Source organism: Dendrobates tinctorius, unplaced genomic scaffold, assembly GCF_039654945.1.
Source record: "Dendrobates tinctorius isolate UK_male_01 unplaced genomic scaffold, ASM3965494v1 ptg000171l, whole genome shotgun sequence".
NCBI classification, from domain to species: Eukaryota; Metazoa; Chordata; class Amphibia; order Anura; family Dendrobatidae; genus Dendrobates; species Dendrobates tinctorius.
In genome coordinates, this window is record NW_027361838.1 from 13,897,279 (window position 1) to 13,916,682 (window position 19,404).

The 19,404-nt window shown below is 42.4% G+C and overlaps 1 protein-coding gene across 5 annotated transcripts in view; it reads right to left on the reverse strand.

Annotated features, from left to right (window-relative positions):
* DLGAP1 (DLG associated protein 1) overlaps positions 1–19,404 on the reverse strand; it is a 966,059-nt gene that overhangs the window by 342,710 nt on the left and 603,945 nt on the right. For 4 of the 5 annotated variants that reach the window (XM_073550898.1, XM_073550896.1, XM_073550897.1 and 1 more), the window contains one exon: positions 18,375–18,464. The exons of the other annotated variant lie outside the window; for it this stretch is intronic. In XM_073550898.1, coding sequence (XP_073406999.1) covers positions 18,375–18,464 — 90 coding nt within the window. The remainder of the gene's footprint in view (positions 1–18,374; positions 18,465–19,404) is intronic. 5 annotated transcript variants of the gene reach the window in all.

The window sequence follows — 19,404 nt, forward strand, 5'->3', positions numbered from 1 at the left end:
AATTTACATACATGCGGTCACATGCTGACTAGACGTGTCTGGCCTCACCCAATGACAATGAACAGAGCCAGGCCGGGCACGTCTAGTTGGAATGTGGCCAGAAGTATATAAATCACATACTTGTGCTGACATGACTGTATATCGGCATGGGAGAATCCTAAAAGTGTGCAGTGCATTAGTTGTGAGAATTCAGAAGCCTGCAATGTCAGGATTCAGCTCTGCAGGTTCCAGTGCCATCACATAGACACTTCACTCATATGCGATTTTCATAGTTATGGTCCTGTGACAACGAGCTTCTCTTCCTGTTTTCAGTTTTTTACTGAACATTGAGAGGATTAGGGAGAACAGCTCGTGGGTACATGACTAACTGTGCAAGTCGCATTTGTACTTGGGGGGGGGGGGCGCCGCACCAATTCTTGCCCCGGGTGCCAGAAAGCCTAGATACACCTCTGGCCCCTGATGTACCTAAACTATTGAAACCCCTCACAAGTGACCCCATTTTGGAAACTAGACCCCCCACGGAACTTATCTAGATGTGTGGTGAGCACTTTGAACCCCCAAGTGCTTCACAGAAGTTTATAACGCCCGGGCGTGAAAATAAAAAAATAATTTTTTTCCACAAGAATGATATTTTTGCCCCCAATTTTTTATTTTCCTAAGGGTAACAGGAGAAATTGGACCCCAAAAGTTGTTTTGCAATGTCCTGAGTAGGCTGATACCCCATATGTGGGGGTAAAACACTGTGTGGGCACATGGCAGAGCTTGAAAGGGAAGGACCACCATTTGACTTTTTCAACTCAGAATTTGCTGGAATTGAGATGAGACGCCATGTTGCATTTTGAGAGCACCTGATGTGCCCAAACAGTGGAAACCCCCAATTCTAACTCCAACCCTAACCCCAACACACCCCTAACCCTAATCTCAGCCCTAACGCTAGCCCTAACCCTAACCCTAGCCCTACCCCTAGCCCTAGCCCCAACCCTAGCCCTGGCCCTAACCTTGGCCCTAACCTTAGCCCTAACCCTAACCCTAATGGGAAAATGTAAATAACTACATTTTCTTTTAATTTTATTATTTTTCCCTAACTAAGGGGTGATAACGGGGGGTTTGATTTACTATTTATGGCGGGTTTTTATATTTGGCAGCTGTCACACGCTAAAAGACGCTTTTTATTGTAAAAATAGTTTTTGCATCACCACATATTGAGAGCTATAATTTTACCGTATTTTGACCCACCGAGTCACCGAGCCCCCTCCCTGCCGATGCTTCCCTTTAACCCCTGGTACACCGCGATCGTGTTTGATCGCGGTGTGCAAGGGGTTAACGTGTCGGGGGTGGTCCGTGACCGCCCCTGACACATTGTGCCGGGTGTCAGCTGTGATAATCAGCTGACACCCGGCCGCGATCAGCGGCGCTCACCACGTGGGCGCCGCTGATCGCTATGACGTACTATCCCGTCCCTGGGAATTAAGTCCCAGGGCACATCGACGGGATAGTACGTCATATGGGATTAAGGGGTTAAAGCATTTTATGATGTTTCTGCCGCAGCACCCATTTGTGTAAATTGGGTTTTGTTTTCTTGTGGCGTGTGGGGTACATTTATATAGTGCTGAGCAGCCTGCCTCATCTAATAGTATGTGTGTCACTAATAGGCTTTAAGCCACTAAGTCACTTTTTATCAGTCCCTTGTCGTAGCCCAGCCTTTCTCACTTTTTTATTCCAGTTACCATTCACAAGTCTTTTATCTTAGCCCAGTCCTTTTTCCGCTGTTCTTTCTACATGTCAATCTTCAGCAGTCCCCTCCCTAAACCAAGCCCTTCTTAGGTTGGACTCACATGAAACTATTTCATGGTTCGTATACAGATACAATGTCTCCCGGCCCAAATTTATAACCTTGTATGTGTCTATGAGTGTGTTACTTCTAGTCAGGAGACCCATGGTCAGTCCAGGCATTGTGGTCTATGCTTGTGCTGTAAAATATCATAGAATATTAGAGTTGGAAGGGACCTCCGGGGTCATCGTGGTGTCCAACCCCCTGCTCAATGCAGGATTCACTAAACCATCTCAGATAGATGTCTGTCCAGCTTCTGTTTGAAGACTTCCATTGAAGGAGAACTCGCCACCTCTCATGGCAGCCTGTTCCAGTTATTGATCAATCTCATTGTCAAAATTTGTTTTCTAATATCTAATCTATATTTTCTCCCTTTCAGTTTTAGTCCATTGCTTCTTGTTTCCATGGCCAAATGAAAATAAGGATGCAGGGAGCCTAGACCAGACAATTAACAACTAGGCTAAGGATCAGGATGGGAAGATGGGTTAAAAATGGTAAATATAGAGATTACTTATCATGCCTGTTCTTCCTTCCTCCACGTATGGTGCTGTGTGGATTTCAGTATACAGCTAAACCTCATCCACTTCCCCAGTAAACAGACTATATGGATGCTTAAATCTATATTTACTGAGGTGATGATGTGAACTTGGTAACAGTGAACGATGATGTTGGGCAATAGTGTTGGACAATCACAGACAATAATGGATGATCTGGATGATATAGTGGACAATAACGGAGTGGACGATATGAGATGGTAAAAACTTCAAGGAAATAACACCGTATCAGTACTTGTACATTACAGCATGATACAGGATGCAATAACATGAATAACAGGGACATTACAGAGATAGTACATAACACAGCATAACACAGAGCTACAGCTAACATGGCTATCTACAGCGAGTTCAGGCTGCCAGCACTGTACTACTTATACAGACATGCATCTATCTGCATACAGAGAAAACAATATGATACAAAGCACAACATGCCTAACTACACAGTATTCTGCACGGTGGCTGCATAACTGTTCTAACACAGATATGTAGGTAAATTTGACCTTCACCGGAATCCGCTTGTCAGGAACAGGATAAATAGGCGACTAATGACATCTAATGGTTACAGTCATATATAAAAGTTTGGGCACCCCTATTAATGTTAACCTTTTTTCTTTATAACAATTTTGGTTTTTGCAACAGGTATTTCAGTTTCATATATCTAATAACTGATGGACTCAGTTATATTTCTGGATTCAAATGAGGTTTATTGTACTAACAGAAAATGTGCAATCTGCATTTAAACAAAATTTGACCGGTGCAAAAGTATGGGCACCCTTATCATTTTCTTGATTTGAACACTCCTAACTACTTTTTACTGACTTCCTGAAGCACTAAATTGGTTTTGTAACCTCATTGAGCTTTGAACTTCATAGCCAGGTGTATCAAATCATGAGAAAAGGTATTTAAAGTGGCCACTTGCAAGTAGTTCTCCTATTTGATTCTCCTATGAAGAGTGGCATCATGGGCTCCTCAAAACAACTCTCAAATGATCTGAAAACAAAGATTATTCAACATAGCTTTTCAGGGGAAGGATACAAAAAGTTGTCTCAGAGATTTAACCAGTCAGTTTCCACTGTGAGGAACATAGTAAGGAAATGGAAGAACACAGGTACAGTTCTTGTTAAGCCCAGAAGTGGCAGGCCAAGAAAAATATCAGAAAGGCAGATAAGAAGAATGGTGAGAACAGTCAAGGACAATCCACAGACCACCTCCAAAGACCTGCAGCATCATCTTGCTGCAGATGGTGTCACTGTGCATCGGTCAACAATACAGCGCATGCATAACGCCTTTTTGTATGACCAAACAACTCAATCTTTGTTTCATCAGTTCACAGGACCTTCTTCCAAAATGTAACTGGCTTGTCCAAATGTGCTTTTGCATACCTCAGGCGACTCTGTTTGTGGCGTGCTTGCAGAAACGGCTTCTTTCGCATCACTCTCCCATACAGCTTCTCCTTGTGCAAAGTGCGCTGTATTGTTGACCGATGCACAGTGACACCATCTGCAGCAAGATGATGCTGCCGGTCTTTGGAGGTGGTCTGTGGATTGTCCTTGACTGTTCTCACCATTCTTCTTCTCTGCCTTTCTGATATTTTTCTTGGCCTGCCACTTCTGGGCTTAACAAGAACTGTACCTGTGTTCTTCCATTTCCTTACTATGTTCCTCACAGTGGAAACTGACAGGTTAAATCTCTGAGACAACTTTTTGTATCCTTCCCCTGAAAAGCTATGTTGAATAATCTTTGTTTTCAGATCATTTGAGAGTTGTTTTGAGGAGCCCATGATGCCACTCTTCATAGGAGAATCAAATAGGAGAACTACTTGCAAGTGGCCACTTTAAATACCTTTTCTCATGATTTGATACACCTGGCTATGAAGTTCAAAGCTCAATGAGGTTACAAAACCAATTTAGTGCTTCAGGAAGTCAGTAAAAAGTAGTTAGGAGTGTTCAAATCAAGAAAATGATAAGGGTGCATACTTTTGCACCGGTCAAATTTTGTTTAAATGCAGATTGCACATTTTCTGTTAGTACAATAAACCTCATTTGAATCCAGAAATATAACTGAGTCCATCAGTTATTAGATATATGACACTGAAATACCTGTTGCAAAAACCAAAATTGTTATAAAGAAAAAAGGTTAACATTAATAGGGGTGCCCAAACTTTTACATATGACTGTATAACTGGTACTACACTATGAATTAACTTGCTGCACAATAATGGGCAGAACAATGCTAATGTAGATGAATATCAGATGCTTCTATGCCTCTGCCTCGACACGTTTCTCCTTTGATGGTTCATCAGGAGGCTGGTATGTTCATGAGAGGTATAGATGCCTATAAATGCTCATAAGATGATTAGAGGCCCAAGGTGGTGTGAGGAGGCTCCCTGCATTTACAGTACATAAGCACAGGGCCTGCAGGGTAAGTAAGGGAAAGCCATCGTGGAGTGGGGGCGCCAAACATAGCTTTCTAGGCTGCCAACCTCCGCTGACAGGTAGAGATGAGAGTGAACACATAGGGTTTCCTTGGTCATGTGTGGTTGTACCTGGGATTTTTTCCAATAGAGATTATCTAGCCCATTCTCTCCCCCTACCTTTCCACGGACCTTGTACCCCCGGCCTGTGGTGAAGGGGGAGACAACACAGTGGCTCTCCTTTGAAACATGTTTGACTGCATAAAGTATTTGATGCATCTAAGCAGTCGCACATGAAATACATTGTCTGTGTTATTAGTTAGTTTATCACAATTTTGTGCACTTGGGTTTTCTTTTGGTGTTATTTTTATTAATTGGTTAATAAACTTATTTTTTAAGGGTTATATGTTCATACAATACTGAAATAGGCACTGCAAAGTGACTGCATTTAGTATAATGACTTTGATCAGAAATTTTCAAAAGATCAAAATGTTCTTTTAATAACGCAGCAAAAGGATCTCCCCAGTTAAGGGTAAAATATATGTACAATATTGTTCTTGTTCATCTGATGAACTTCACAATCTGCCTTGATCATTGTTGGCAATATCAATTAAGCAAAAAAGCTGGTGTCATAGCAAATTTTGTCTTCAAATAACTAAGTAAAAAGCCAAGCACCAAAGACTAGAGTCTGATCCTCTCAGGGCTCCTAAGCTTCAGAAGGCAATAAAGAACTAAGTAAAAATTGTATTTTAAAAACAATTACAGTTACGGATATATTTTATTTTCTTAATTTAAAACATTAGTATGTATGAGTAAAATTTATGTACAGTACATAGTATGTACCATATGTCTGTCAACACTCCTTATTGCCTCCCGTGCAGCATCTCTCCGTCTGTGATGTGAGAGGGGAAGGGGAGGTGGCAGGTTCATGTTACAGTTTGGGAAAACTGAGCAACTACAGGAGGAATCTGACTGAGCAAAGGTCGTACATCAGACTGGGAAAAGCTAACACTCCACAAGCTTGGAGAGAACAAATGTATATTTATCCAAACCAGCATATGGAAGGAAAAACTATCCAACACATACAGTCTTCACACAACAAATTCTTATTCAGAAACCAACAAGGGTGCTTCATAATTTCTGTTTTCCCTTACGATAGTTGGACAGTTGGGGCAACTAGCATTAAAGTCCATAAGACTTTATACCATTACTGTTGGACTCTCTCTGTCATTATCTCATTATAGTGTCATAAATCTGCTAGTCTGGTAATATAAAACGGCAATTATTTCCTGCGTGTCTCACCTTGTCCAGAAGTCTCATGTCCAGGATCGGACTGGCCCACCGGAGAACCGGAAGATTCTCTGGTGGGCCCAGGCACTTCCAGCTGCTAGCATACTGGCCAGCAGCTGCCTAGGGCCCCCACTGCTACAGGGGCCCCCAGCCAGTGGCTATGGGGCCCCTGAGTCAAGGGGGCCCGCCCTGTGCCAGTTGAGCAGCAGCGGGTGACAGGAAGCCTCGCCTGTCCCCGCTGCTAAAGAGAAATGAATATTAACATTTCCCCACACCCCCATGGGTATGGAGAGGAGTGAATACAATTTCTTTTTAATAGCGGGTTACGTTAGCCGCAGGCTGCAGCTAGCGCTGCCTACATGTAAAGCCCCACCACCGCGTCACACACGCATGCAGACAGACACACAGCACACTCACCTATCCGCAAGTTCCCCGGCGCTTCCTGTCTGAGATAGCCCAGCTGGATGACATCATCATCCTGTGCTGTTTCAGACAGAAAGCTGCCAGTGAGGAAGAGGTTGCCGGGATGTGCTGCAGGGAACTTGCCGAGAGGTGAGTGGTGCTGATTGTCTGTCTGTGTGCATGCATGTGTGTGTATGTGGTGTGGTGCTTTGTGTGTGTGAGAGAGGTGCAGTGCTGTGTGTGTGCTGGCAATGATTTGGTGGTGTGGAAGGACAGTGATGGTGGTGGGGGGAGGCAATGATGGAGATAATGAAATGGACAATGATGGGGGTGGGGGGAGGCAATGATGGAGGTGATGAAATGGGCAATGATAGTGGTGGGGCGAGGCAATGCTAGAGCTGTTGAAATGGGCAATGATGGGGTGGGGGAGAAAGCAATGATGGTTGTGGTGTAAAGGACAATGATGGTGGTTGGGGAGGAGGCAATAATTGAGGTGGTGGAATGGGCAATGATGGGGGGTGGTGGGGAGAATGATAGGGGTGATGGGGAGAAGGCAATGATGGAGGTGGTGATGAGGACAATGATGGGGTGGAGGGAGAGAACAATGATGGAGGTGGAGAGAGGCTGCATTATACCTTATGAGGGGGGCTGCATTATACTTTAAGAGGGAGCTACATTATATTCTGTGGGGGACAGCATTTTTCTCTTAGAGGGTTGCATTATATTTTGTGGGGTACTGCATTATATTCTATGAGATGGGCTGCATTATATTCTATGAGAGGGGGCTGCATTCTTTTCTATGAGAGTGGGCTACATTCTATTCTATGAGGGGGTTACATTAATCTATGAGGGAGTCTACAATGTATTCTATAAGGGGGCTACATTATATTCTATGAGGGAGCTACATTATATTCTATGAGGGGGCTACATTATATTCTGTGAGGGGGGCTACATTATATTCTATGAGGGAGACTACATTATATTCTATGAGGGGGCTACATTATATTCTATGAGGGGGGCTGCATTATATTCTATGAGGGGGCTACCCCAAACCCTGCTAAATAATTAAGATCTGTACTACATTATATTATACCCTGATATTAGCGTGTTTTACCACACAATTGGTGGTTTTGTATTTATTTCTATGAAGCTACATAGTGGGCCCCAAGAATGATTTTCACTGGTGGGCCCAAAATGCTCCAGTCTGACGCTACTCATGTCCACATAAAATGTCCATATCCTAAATCCACTATTTTTATCAGAATGTACAACATTATACAAAGGGAACCTGACAGGTTCACCATGTTCTACAAACCAAGAACATTTGTATATTCCTTTCTAAATACCGTGCCTAACAAGTCTTTTATACTGTATGACACATTAACAGATCTTTAAAAAAAGTTTTTTCAAGTCCATTTTTAATACGTAAATAACCTTTTGATTCGTCGATGGGGCATTGGTTTCCCCAGAGAAGTCATCCCACTCAGCATGTTATCAGGCCCCTGTGGACATGAGAACATCATTTGCAAGAGCTAGCGTCATTTCCGACTCTCTGCAAATGTCACACATGGGCAAGACTTTCTAGCCTACACATCATTGAGCCTCTAACGCTAGGTATACGCTTCAGAGGCGCACCGCACATGTCCCAGAGTACACAGGTTTCATCTTGGGCTCTTCAGTTGTGATCAGATTTCTTCTTTGCTTCTGGATGGGCAAAGTGCATGTCTGATGATGGATGGGAAGCGCACACCCGGCTTCAGGGGCACAATGACATGAAGGAAAGAAAGTCATGAGCGTGCGCAAGATTTGCAGAGAGCTGATGATGACTCTGGTTCTTGCATATCATGTTATCACCCCCACAGGAGTGTGATGACATGCTGAGGGGAACGATGAGTTTGAGGAAGACAGTGCCCAATTGACTAGTAAAAAAAGGTATTTGCATATTAAAAACAAACTGTAAAAATACATTTTTTTAAAGATTTTTTAATATGTCAAACACTATAAAGTGTTTCCCTTAAAGATGAACTGCGATCAACAAAATGCCCATATTCCTCTTTTAAATAGTGAAAGGGGTGTTTCATCCATACCTTTTTAAACTAATTTGCTTGATGCATATAAAAATAATAAAACCAGCAATACAAACCAATCCCTGTCTCAGAGACCGTTCTCTGCTCCTAAGTCCATTCTTTGCTGACAGGCTGTAGTGGTTGTCATCTCTGCTACAATGCACATGACCCTGGAGCCAGTTCCTGAACTCCTCTGTGCTGCTGATGTAGATGGTGTGAGCTCAGCCAGGGAAAGGATCCTCCAGTAGGGTCCTTTAGACCAGGGGTGGGCAATTCATTTTCCCGAGGGGCCACATGAGAGACCATGACTGTTGTGGAGGGCCGAACCAATAGGCTGAAATTAATTCTAATTAATATTAATTGTATCACTTAATATTGAGCAGAATTAAGTTTGCTGACATCCCCCTATATATCGTTTGAACCCGAGCACAGCCCCTTCTGTATATCGAATGAGTCCTCCAACAGCCCCTTATATGCAGCATGAGCCCCATACAGCCTCCCGCATATGCGGCATGAGCCCCACACAGTCTCCCCATATATGGCATGAGCCCCACACAGATTCCCTATACAACTATACACATTGCATAAGCCCCCCATAGCCTCCCCATATACTGCATGAGCCCCACACAGCCTCCCTATATACATTGAATGAGATGCATACAACCTCCCTATAGATCCACTGCATGAGCCCCACACAGCCTCCCCATATACTGCATAAGCCCCACACAGCCTCCCTATATACACTGCATTAGACACACACAGCCTCCCTATGTACTAATTATATAAATTACTAATACTGACCTACAAGGCCATCTATAACCTGTCTCCTCCATATATCTCTGAATTAATCTCCCGATATCTTCCCTCACGTAATCTCCGATTCTCCCAAGACCTCCTTCTCTCCTCCACACTTATTCGCTCCTCACCCAACCGCCTCCAAGACTTCTCCCAAATAGCCCCCATCCTCTGGAATTCTTTGCCCCAACACGTCCGGCTATCAACCACACTCGGATCCTTCAGACGGAACCTGAAAACCCATCTCTTCAGGAAAGCCTACAGCCTGCAATGATCCCCGCTGCCCCCTCACCACTACTGGAGCCACCGCCTCACCATCACTGGAGCTGCTGCAACCCCCCCAACCTACTGCCTCCTTCCCCACCATCCTGTAGAATGTAAGCCCGAAAGGGCAGGGTCCTCTCCCCTCTGTATCAGTCTGTGATTGTTAGTTTGTTTACTGTAAGTGATATCTGTAATTTGTATGTAACCCCTTCTCATGTACAGCACCATGGAACCAATGGCGCTATATAAATAAATATTAATAATAATATACATTGAATGAGCCCCACACAGCCTCCCTATATACACTGAATGAACCCCACAAAGCCTCCCTATATACACTGCATGTTACCCCCATAGCCTCCCCATGTGCAGCATATCACCCCCATAGTCTCCTCATGTGCAGCATGTCGCCCCCTTACCCTCCCCATGTGCAGCATGTCGCCTCCATATGCAGCACCATGTGCAGCATGTCGCCCCCATATGCAGCACCATGTCACCCCCCTATTTGCAGCACCATGTCACCCCCCCATGTGCAGCACCATGTCACCCCCCCATGTGCAGAACCATATCAACACCCTATGTGCAGCGCCATGTCACCCCCTATGTGCAGCACCATGTCACCCACCATGTACAGCACCATGTCACCACATGTGTGCAGCATCATGTCACCCCATGTGTGCAGCACCATGTCACCCCATGTGTGCAGCACCATGTCAAACCATGTGTGCAGCACCATGTCACACCCCCATAGCCTCCCCATGCCCACCCAAACAGCCAATACACATGAGAAGAAGAAAAACCACCACATACCTCTGTCCCATTCCCCGGCGCGCTGCTTCTCTCCCTGCCTCTGGTGCACGGAATCTCCGGAGTACACAGCTGATGCGATGAGATGATGTCATCGCGTCAGCTTTTCACATGCTGATTGGTGGAGAATGTGGCTGGAAGCCCCTCCTTCACCATAGAAGTCAGCGGCGCAGCTCAGAGCTGCACATGGAAAAAGCAAGCAGGAGGACACCGTGTGGCCCGTGGACCTCTGATTTCCAGCCCCATGGCTGTCTCGGTCCGTGGGCCGGAATGAGACAGTCAGAGGGCTGGATGTGGTCCGCGGGCCGCACTTTACCTTGGTTGGCTTTAGAACAATGAGCCCAGTCTTTATGAGACCTTATTCAGACGTCCATTTTGTATTCATTTTTTCACAGATACAACACAAACCCATTATAATCTATGGTTCTGTTCACATGTCCATGTTTTTTCACAGACTATATGTTCGTACAAAACTCATGGAGATATACAGTATATCTCTTACAAGTCTATGTGAAAAATACATGCAGCACACGGTTCGTGTTTCACATTGAAAAGTATAGGAGAAGCTTTACAATTTATTTATACATCCTTGAAAAACACTGATGACCCCACACTGATGGTAAAAACAGACCATACACTGATGACACACTGATGGTAAAAACAGACCATACACTGATGACACACTGATGGTAAAAACAGACCATTCACTGATGACCCCACACTGATGGTAAAAACAGACCATACACTGATGACCCCACACTGATGGTAAAAACAGACCATACACTGATGACCCCACACTGATGGTAAAAACAGACCATACACTGATGACCCCACACTGATGGTAAAAACAGACCATACACTGATGACACACTGATGGTAAAAACAGACCATACACTGATGACACACTGATGGTAAAAACAGACCATTCACTGATGACCCCACACTGATGGTAAAAACAGACCATACACTGATGACCCCACACTGATGGTAAAAACAGACCATACACTGATGACCCCACACTGATGGTAAAAACAGACCATACACTGATGACCCCACACTGATGGTAAAAACAGACCATACACTGATGACCCCACACTGATGGTAAAAACAGACCATACACTGATGACCCCACACTGATGGTAAAAACAGACCATACACTGATGACCCCACACTGATGGTAAAAACAGACCATACACTGATGACCCCACACTGATGGTAAAAACAGACCATACACTGATGACCCCACACTGATGGTAAAAACAGACCATACACTGATGACACACTGATGGTAAAAACAGACACATCGACCATACACTGATGACACACTGATAACATGCTGATGGTAAAAATGGAAACACGGACTATTCACTGATAGCACACTGATGACACTGATCAAAAACACTGATGACTCTAGTACCATTTTTCACCAGCGCAGTGTGTTTAAAGGGAATCTGTCACCCCTTTTTTGAGATTTCATATAATGATATCATTCAATTGTGTGTCACATAAGGATTCTCTTAGTACTTTTGCTTCTCCCTGACCCCGCACCTTTCATGCAAAAATACCTTTTTATATCGGTTGAGATGCATATAAACTGCCACGGTCTGGTCCGCTGGGCGGGGCTTATTCAACTGCTCCCCCCTGTCTTGCTCTACACAAGAAGAAATGCGTAGAGGAAGACAGGGAGGGGGGAGCAGGTGAATAAGCCCCGCCCAGCGGACCGGACAGCGGAAGTTTACATACATCTGAACCGATATGAAAAAGGCATTTATGCATGAAAGGTGCGGGGTCAGGGGGAAGCAAAAGTACTAAGACAATCCTTATGTGACACACAATTGAATGATATCATTATATGAAATCTCAAAAAAGGGGTGACAGATTCCCTTTAAACTTGGACATGTGAATGAGGTCTTAGTAAATCGGTTGGTATTTTCTGAGCGGGGTCAGTGACATACTGTATATGTTAGTAATGATATGTAGATGAGAAACTGCATTTATATGTAATACATTAGACTCAAAATAACAAATCGTCTATTCCTAAAACCCTTTATGGCTAATTGTACAATACTCAAGAAAAAAAAAGTCTGATGATTGTCATTTCAGTTATTTTGATATCTTCTACATAAGAAGCCTACGTCACGATCTAATCAGTATATAACGGCATCCACTATTACCAAAGGATCTTTTCTGAACAAAACACTTTTGCAGCACAGCTCCTTCAAAGAATTCTAACACTCCCACGCATCACCGAGTAAAGTCACAAAGAGATGAACATTTTATACTGGGGGGAGAGAAAAACACAAAATGCTTTTGGTTACTGTGACATTTTGTTCTAAACGACACATCTAATTCTCTCTTTAGTGCTGTCTATACAGGTACATACAGTGTCTGCCTTATATCTATCTATCCCATATTTATTTCTCATATCTATCTATCTACAAAAAAATGAGGAATATTTACAAAGGATGCTGTTTGAATTTTCTGACAGTAAAAAGCCATACTTGTGCAAAAAAAGAAAAAATGCAATTGTACCTGCGCTTACCAGAAGGAGACATGGTTGCTTGCTCACGGTAATTTACGTTAAAAACTGGTATACAGCAGAAATATACAGTACAGGTCAAAAGTTTGGACACATTAATGCTGCGATTTTCCTTGTTCTTATTGTAACGTTGCAGATTCAGACTGAAGGCAGCAAAACAATGAGCACATATGGAAACAAGCAGTAACAAAACACGTTTAAAACAAACCAGAGTGGGTTAATCCTTAGATTACTCAAAATACCCCCTTTTACTCTAATAACAGCTTTACATTGAGTAATCTAAAGTGTAACACATTCTGGATTGTTTCACTCGTGTTGTTCCTTTGGGGTTTTGCTGCCTTCAGACTGAATCCACAATTTTTTTGAACCAGCTCACACTGGATGAGGCTTCCAGAATTCTTCAACATGGAAACAATATTTCTGCCCGATGTGGTAAGACAGTAGTCAAAGATGGAGGATTTTCAAGCCAGTTTTTGGATTAAAAATATTCCAACACTATAATTCAAAACTTCTGAAAATGACAATCCTGATACATCCAAAGAATGTTATTTTCCTACACGTTTCAGCCTCAACCTAAGTCCGAATAAAAACTTAGATTTAGTCTGAAACATGTAAGGAAACAACATATTCTTTGGCTGTACTAGGATTGTCATTTTTATTACTTTTGGAATAAAGTCTTTGAATACTTCCAAACTGAAAACCGACTGGAAAATCGTTCATCTTTGTGCCTTCTCATATCTTCGGAGCATCTTACATCAGTATTCTAAAATAGGTTTTTAATTATTTAGATGACTTTTTTTCTTCTTTAGCAGGGTACTCCTGAAAGACTTATAACATTCCAGAAATCACTGAATTTAGCCCTTCCACCCATTAAGGTCTCCGTTGAATGAAACAAATAAAGGGCCTCCTCAGCTTTCCTGAAAGTCAATAATCACATGAAAAAAAGTTTCAATGTGATTAATTCCAAAAACTCAGTATCAGTTTACTACTAATGATGAGTGAACGTGCTCAGATAACGTCTTATCCTGCACGATCGGGTATTATCCGAGTATCCGGGCGTGCTCATATATTATGTTTGAGTCCCAGCGGCTGCATGATTTGCGGCTGTTTAGACAGCCTGGACATATATGGAGATTCCCTAACAAACAGGCAATCCCTGCATGTGATCAGGCTGTATAACAGCCACAAATCATGCAGCCGTGGGGACTCGAACATAATATACAAGCACGCCCAAGATACTTGGCTAACACCGAAGCATGCCTGGATATGTCAAAATTGAGTGACAATTCTTATAACATATTTATTACTTTACTCGATCCACCTTGGGCATTTTTTGCTTGGAATTCTGCACTACTGTCTATTATGAAGGTGTATACTTTACCAGGATTATTAATGTAGCCAGTAGATGGCAGTTACCCTATATATCGCCTACAAAGGTTTTTCGCTGCTGCGTCTCCTCTTGGCATGAGTCACCTTATTTTATTCTATTTTATTGTGTATTATCATGATTGTTAAATAAAGATCATTGCTTACATTGAATATTTTCTGTACACTTCATGCAATTTTTGGGGGTCATTATTTTACTATTGATTTTGAAGTGACGGTCTCCCAAATGTTAGGGCTTATTTTTAGGACAGGTCTGTTCATTAATAAAGGAAATCTGTACAGAAAAAAACTGAATAAAACCCAAAATAAAAACAAAATGAACAAATACCCTGCAGTAAGCATATAAGTACATAGTAATAACACATGTAAATAACATGGGGTACTTAGTTTTGATAAAACAAGGTGTAACAAATCGGGATAGTATTTTTGTCTACGTACAGCTTTCCATGGGCAGATGTCTGAACAGTCCTGCTCTGACCCCATCTACACTGAGGTCTGTTGACATGGTGAGGTTTAATACTAAAGATAGGACCATCCCGATTGGGTAGACCTCGTCACGGTAGGATGGCTTTTGTGCCCTTTGATCAAAACAGTGTCAACTAAGTACCTCGTGTTATTTTTATGTAGTACGACTATTTCTTTATTTACTTACTTATTACAGGGTAGTTGCTCATTTTGCTTTTGTCTGCTAGGTGGCCACAGTGTGAACGTGTACCTTCTCGTTGCACTTCTACCAACATACGTTCTGACTTATTCCTTTACTTTTGAAGAAACTAAAAGCTCAGCTGATCTTTGTGATATTGGCTGCTTAGATTGCCGCCACTATATCAGCCACCAACAGATGAAGATGTGGGCTCCGCTCTTCCACCATTAGCTCCTCTGACTTTTAGCTGCCCTATCTAAAGGGGCCTTTACACATAGTGATATCGCCGATTTTGTGACGTTATAGCGATATATCGCTAGCGATATCGCTATGTGTGATACTTACCTCCGACCGGCTCCCCCGCTGTCTGTCGCTGATCACGCGAGATCGTCCATTTCTTGTTGGGCGCTTCCTGCTGGGCTTCCTGTGGCGCCGACGAGCGACGCGTGGACGCGGACGGGAGGAAGTCAGGATCGCCGCGTCTGACAGGTAAGTAACGACCACTGCTGCGTCGCTACATCGCTGGTGAGATCTGCCTGTTTGGCAGCTCACTAGCCACCATTTAGCGATGCACCAGCGATCCTGACCGGGTCGTATCGTTGTCGGGATCGCTGGTGCATCGCTAAATGTAAAGGGGCCTTAACTGTAGAAAGGAGTAGTGTGAGATACAAGAGACTTACATCAGGAATATCTGAGTGAGTACATTTTCAGCTGTATTTGTATTTAGATTGTCCATGATTTATTACTCCATTAACATAAAGAAACATTTTTAAAATGTCAGAAATTGTATCAGATCTCCTAATTTGTCTTTCCCTTACTGGTTATATTTGCATTTCTTTCATCAAGGTTAAGTGTGGAAATCCTGTGAAATGGCCTTTGTCACAAATCGTGCATATATAGCAGGCTCAGGCTGTGAAGGGAATAATTATTATCAACATGTCGCCCCGATACTGACATAAAATAACAAGTTACTCTGAGCAATGCGAGCATCATTGCCGTATCCTCTCAGTATCGCAGAGTACCAAAACAACATCTGTTTTAAAGTCCATGCGAATGTTTTTGGCACGGTTTTTCCTTGCTGTCAACACTCTATGATTAAGGGGATGGAAATGAGATAATATTCTGATTTGGTCCCTCATTAATTATGGATAATTCATTATCGTATCTGCTAGTGAAAAGGGGAGCAAGTTCTGTAAGCTACTTCATAAATAAAGTGATTAAACCTATCATGGGAGAAATTGCGCTGACATATTACACATCTTCCATTTATTTCTGCCTTTGCCTCTTCACCTTCAACTTATCGATTGCCGATCTGTGCTGAAATTTTACCTCTACCGTAGACAGATCAATAAGCAGCAAGTGTTCGGGTCATTAGTATTGTGAGCTGTTCTTTCTCTAGAACATCTGGCGTTGATGTAGTGTATTTTTACATTAGATTCCTATAATTTTTTTTACAAACTCCTTTATTATGGCTTACTGTATTGTGGTATCATTTCAGCATTAGTAAAAGTATCCAAGTATATAAATAATAAACCTTTATGAACTAGAAGGAATCTCCCACTTACTCACACCACTAAATAAATTGCTAAGAAATTAGTCTCAAACACTCCAGTTATAGACATCATGTGCCTTTTAGGTCGAAAATGGTCTAGGCTGGTTAATTTCACAATATACATTCCTAAACAATGGAGCTCAATGTTGCTAATACAAAGCTTCAAATTCCATTTAAGGGAATCTATCAGCACGTTTTTGCGGTGCAACCTGAGGACAGCACAATATAGCTGCTGAAACACAGATGCCAGTGATGTGTCATTTATTAGTCTGTGTGCTGTTGATTCCATACAATGAAGGTTTCATCATCAGGCGATAATCGATACCTGGACTACAGCTTAAGTGAGCCCTGGTCTGACCACACCCACTCCTAATATAAGCACCTCCCTATAAATAGGCAATGTACACAGAAAGTTGTGGTGTGGGCGGGGTTAGCTTTCTCAGCTCTGCTATACGCTATATCTAAGAACTCTGATTGTGCCACAACTGCTGCACCCAGTAAACTAAGTGATACATTGTTGGAATCAGGGTCTGTATTCCTACATTATGCTTTTCTCAGTTTAGGTAGTAAAAACCTGTTGACAGATTCCCATTAATAAAGATATAACAGTCACCAAACAAGTACTGTGGTGTGTCATGCCATTACCATAACATGCATATGCTATGTTCATGGCGTGATGTGCAAAAAACTAATATTAAATCGTGTACACTACGTAAATATTGTGATGCACCATGGCGTCTTTCATAACAGCTTAGCACACCAGCTGTTTATTTGATGGCTGTTGCTTCTTTAGCTTTACACTTCGATGATGATAAATTGACTGCCTAAAGCCTTGCCTGCGAAAGTTTCAGGGCTTACGGTATACTGATTTACTAGTCAGCTACATGGAATATCAGTGACCGCAGTGAGCACCCTCTGATGGTGGTTGAAGGCAGACAGAATGTTCCATTTAAAAGGCTTTGTCTGATACCAAAAAAAAGTTAATCTTAATGGCGTAGCTTGGTGTAAGAAAAAAATGGTTACATCCCGGAACAAAGCAACTCCTGGCAGTCTCCCGACATCAACATCTGGAGTGGAAGGGGGGGTGTCATGTGACTGCTGCAGTTAATCAGCATTAATCATCAACCACTGATTGGCTGCAGCCTTTACGTTCCATCCAAACAGGAAGAAACCACTCATATGGAGTCGCTCAGTGGCAGCTGATTGGCTGCAGCAGTTACGTGACAGCCTTTGGTCAGATTTTAATGCTGGGAAATACAGTATGGAGTACAGTGGAGTAGTGCTGATTCGGGAGGTACGTAGACTCTTGGCCTATTAAGATTACCTTTTGTAGTGGAGAACCCCTTTTTTCACATAGACAAAAAGTTAAACAGGGAATAACAGATAAAGATAATCTAAACCATTAGAATGATGTATTATGAAGCAATTTATAGAATTATGAGAATTATGAGCCTAAAAAGTAAATGTTAACTATGCTTAAAAAAACTGTAAGTAAATAATGTCAAAGGTAGATACATACAATGCATTGACTTCTAAAGTGTCTTCTGATCTTTACCAATTATCTCTTTATTCAGTCTGAATAAATATAGTACAGGAAATTCATAACAGTTAACTTAAAAGCTAAAACATATACCTTCAGCTGGAGAGACCAATTAATTATCTCTCAAACATTGCTTTACTTTTTATACATTTCTTACAGTTATGACTGTCTAAGTTCGTCAGCTCAAAAAGGCAAAGTTAGACAAACTTGGCACTAGCCACTCTGTTTACCAGGCCCAGAATTATGCTGGCCATCTTCCTTGAACTCCTATACAGGGATCTATACTTACACTGGGGCCCCCTGGATTGTGTCCGTGGAGTAGCTGCTGGCCGGAGCCGCGAGCTTGAAGCAAGAGTAGTCAGACTAGCCAGGTCAGTAACTGGAGAGACAGAACCAGGGATAGAATCAGGAGAAAAAGCCCTAGTGTGAGGAATAGCTGGCATCACATACCAGGAGGGCAGTCAAGAGTGGAGTCAGATAAGGTTGGGTCAAAGTCAGGTGGGATAGTAGAGAATACAAGGTCTAAATAAAGTCATAAACACATAATCAATAATAAAATAGCACCAGTATGGTAAACCAATCAGTAACTGGCAACCTCCAGCAGATTGCTGAGAGTTTAAATAAAGTGTGGTACTGCCCCATTGGCCACAACAGGTAGCTGATTCCCTCTGCTTAACAGCTGGACAGAAAACACACTTAACCTGGATGGTTGTTATCTCAAGTCATATCCACTATAGCATTCTTAGATGGACAGTGACTGTGTTGTGCAGCGATGCTGGTTAGGTTGACTCTTCCATTACCAGCACTACTTCAGAGTATGGCGCCTGATGACAGAGGCAGACTTTACTGGAGTGTAAGGGTAGGACTATAGCAATTCATGACAACTGCCACAGTGTGTACTAGAAGTAATCAAGTAAATGGTTGTAGTTTGTTGCTAGTGGGCAACTGAAATAAATGTGTTAAAGCATAAAAAAAAGCCTTATATCAAGTATTCATGAGTTTCAGTGTCTGCCCAGTGTTTATATGGAGAGTACTTCCAATGGAAACCTTTGGTATATACATTTAACATATAGTACAGAATGGCATTTGTCACCTACGGGTTTTCAGGTTAAAAAATGGTGAATGGGTGTCTTTGGACCAGTTTAACACATATCTTTATTAGCCATCCATGCTAAAGAGGGCCTCACAAATGGCCTGTGCTGAAATGATAGGAGTGATGTGACAGCAGAGGGTGAGTGTACATAATTTTGCTATTTTCACCCCCTGGTTTGTAGGGTTTTTTTTTCCACATGATTGAACTTATTAATAAACACATCACT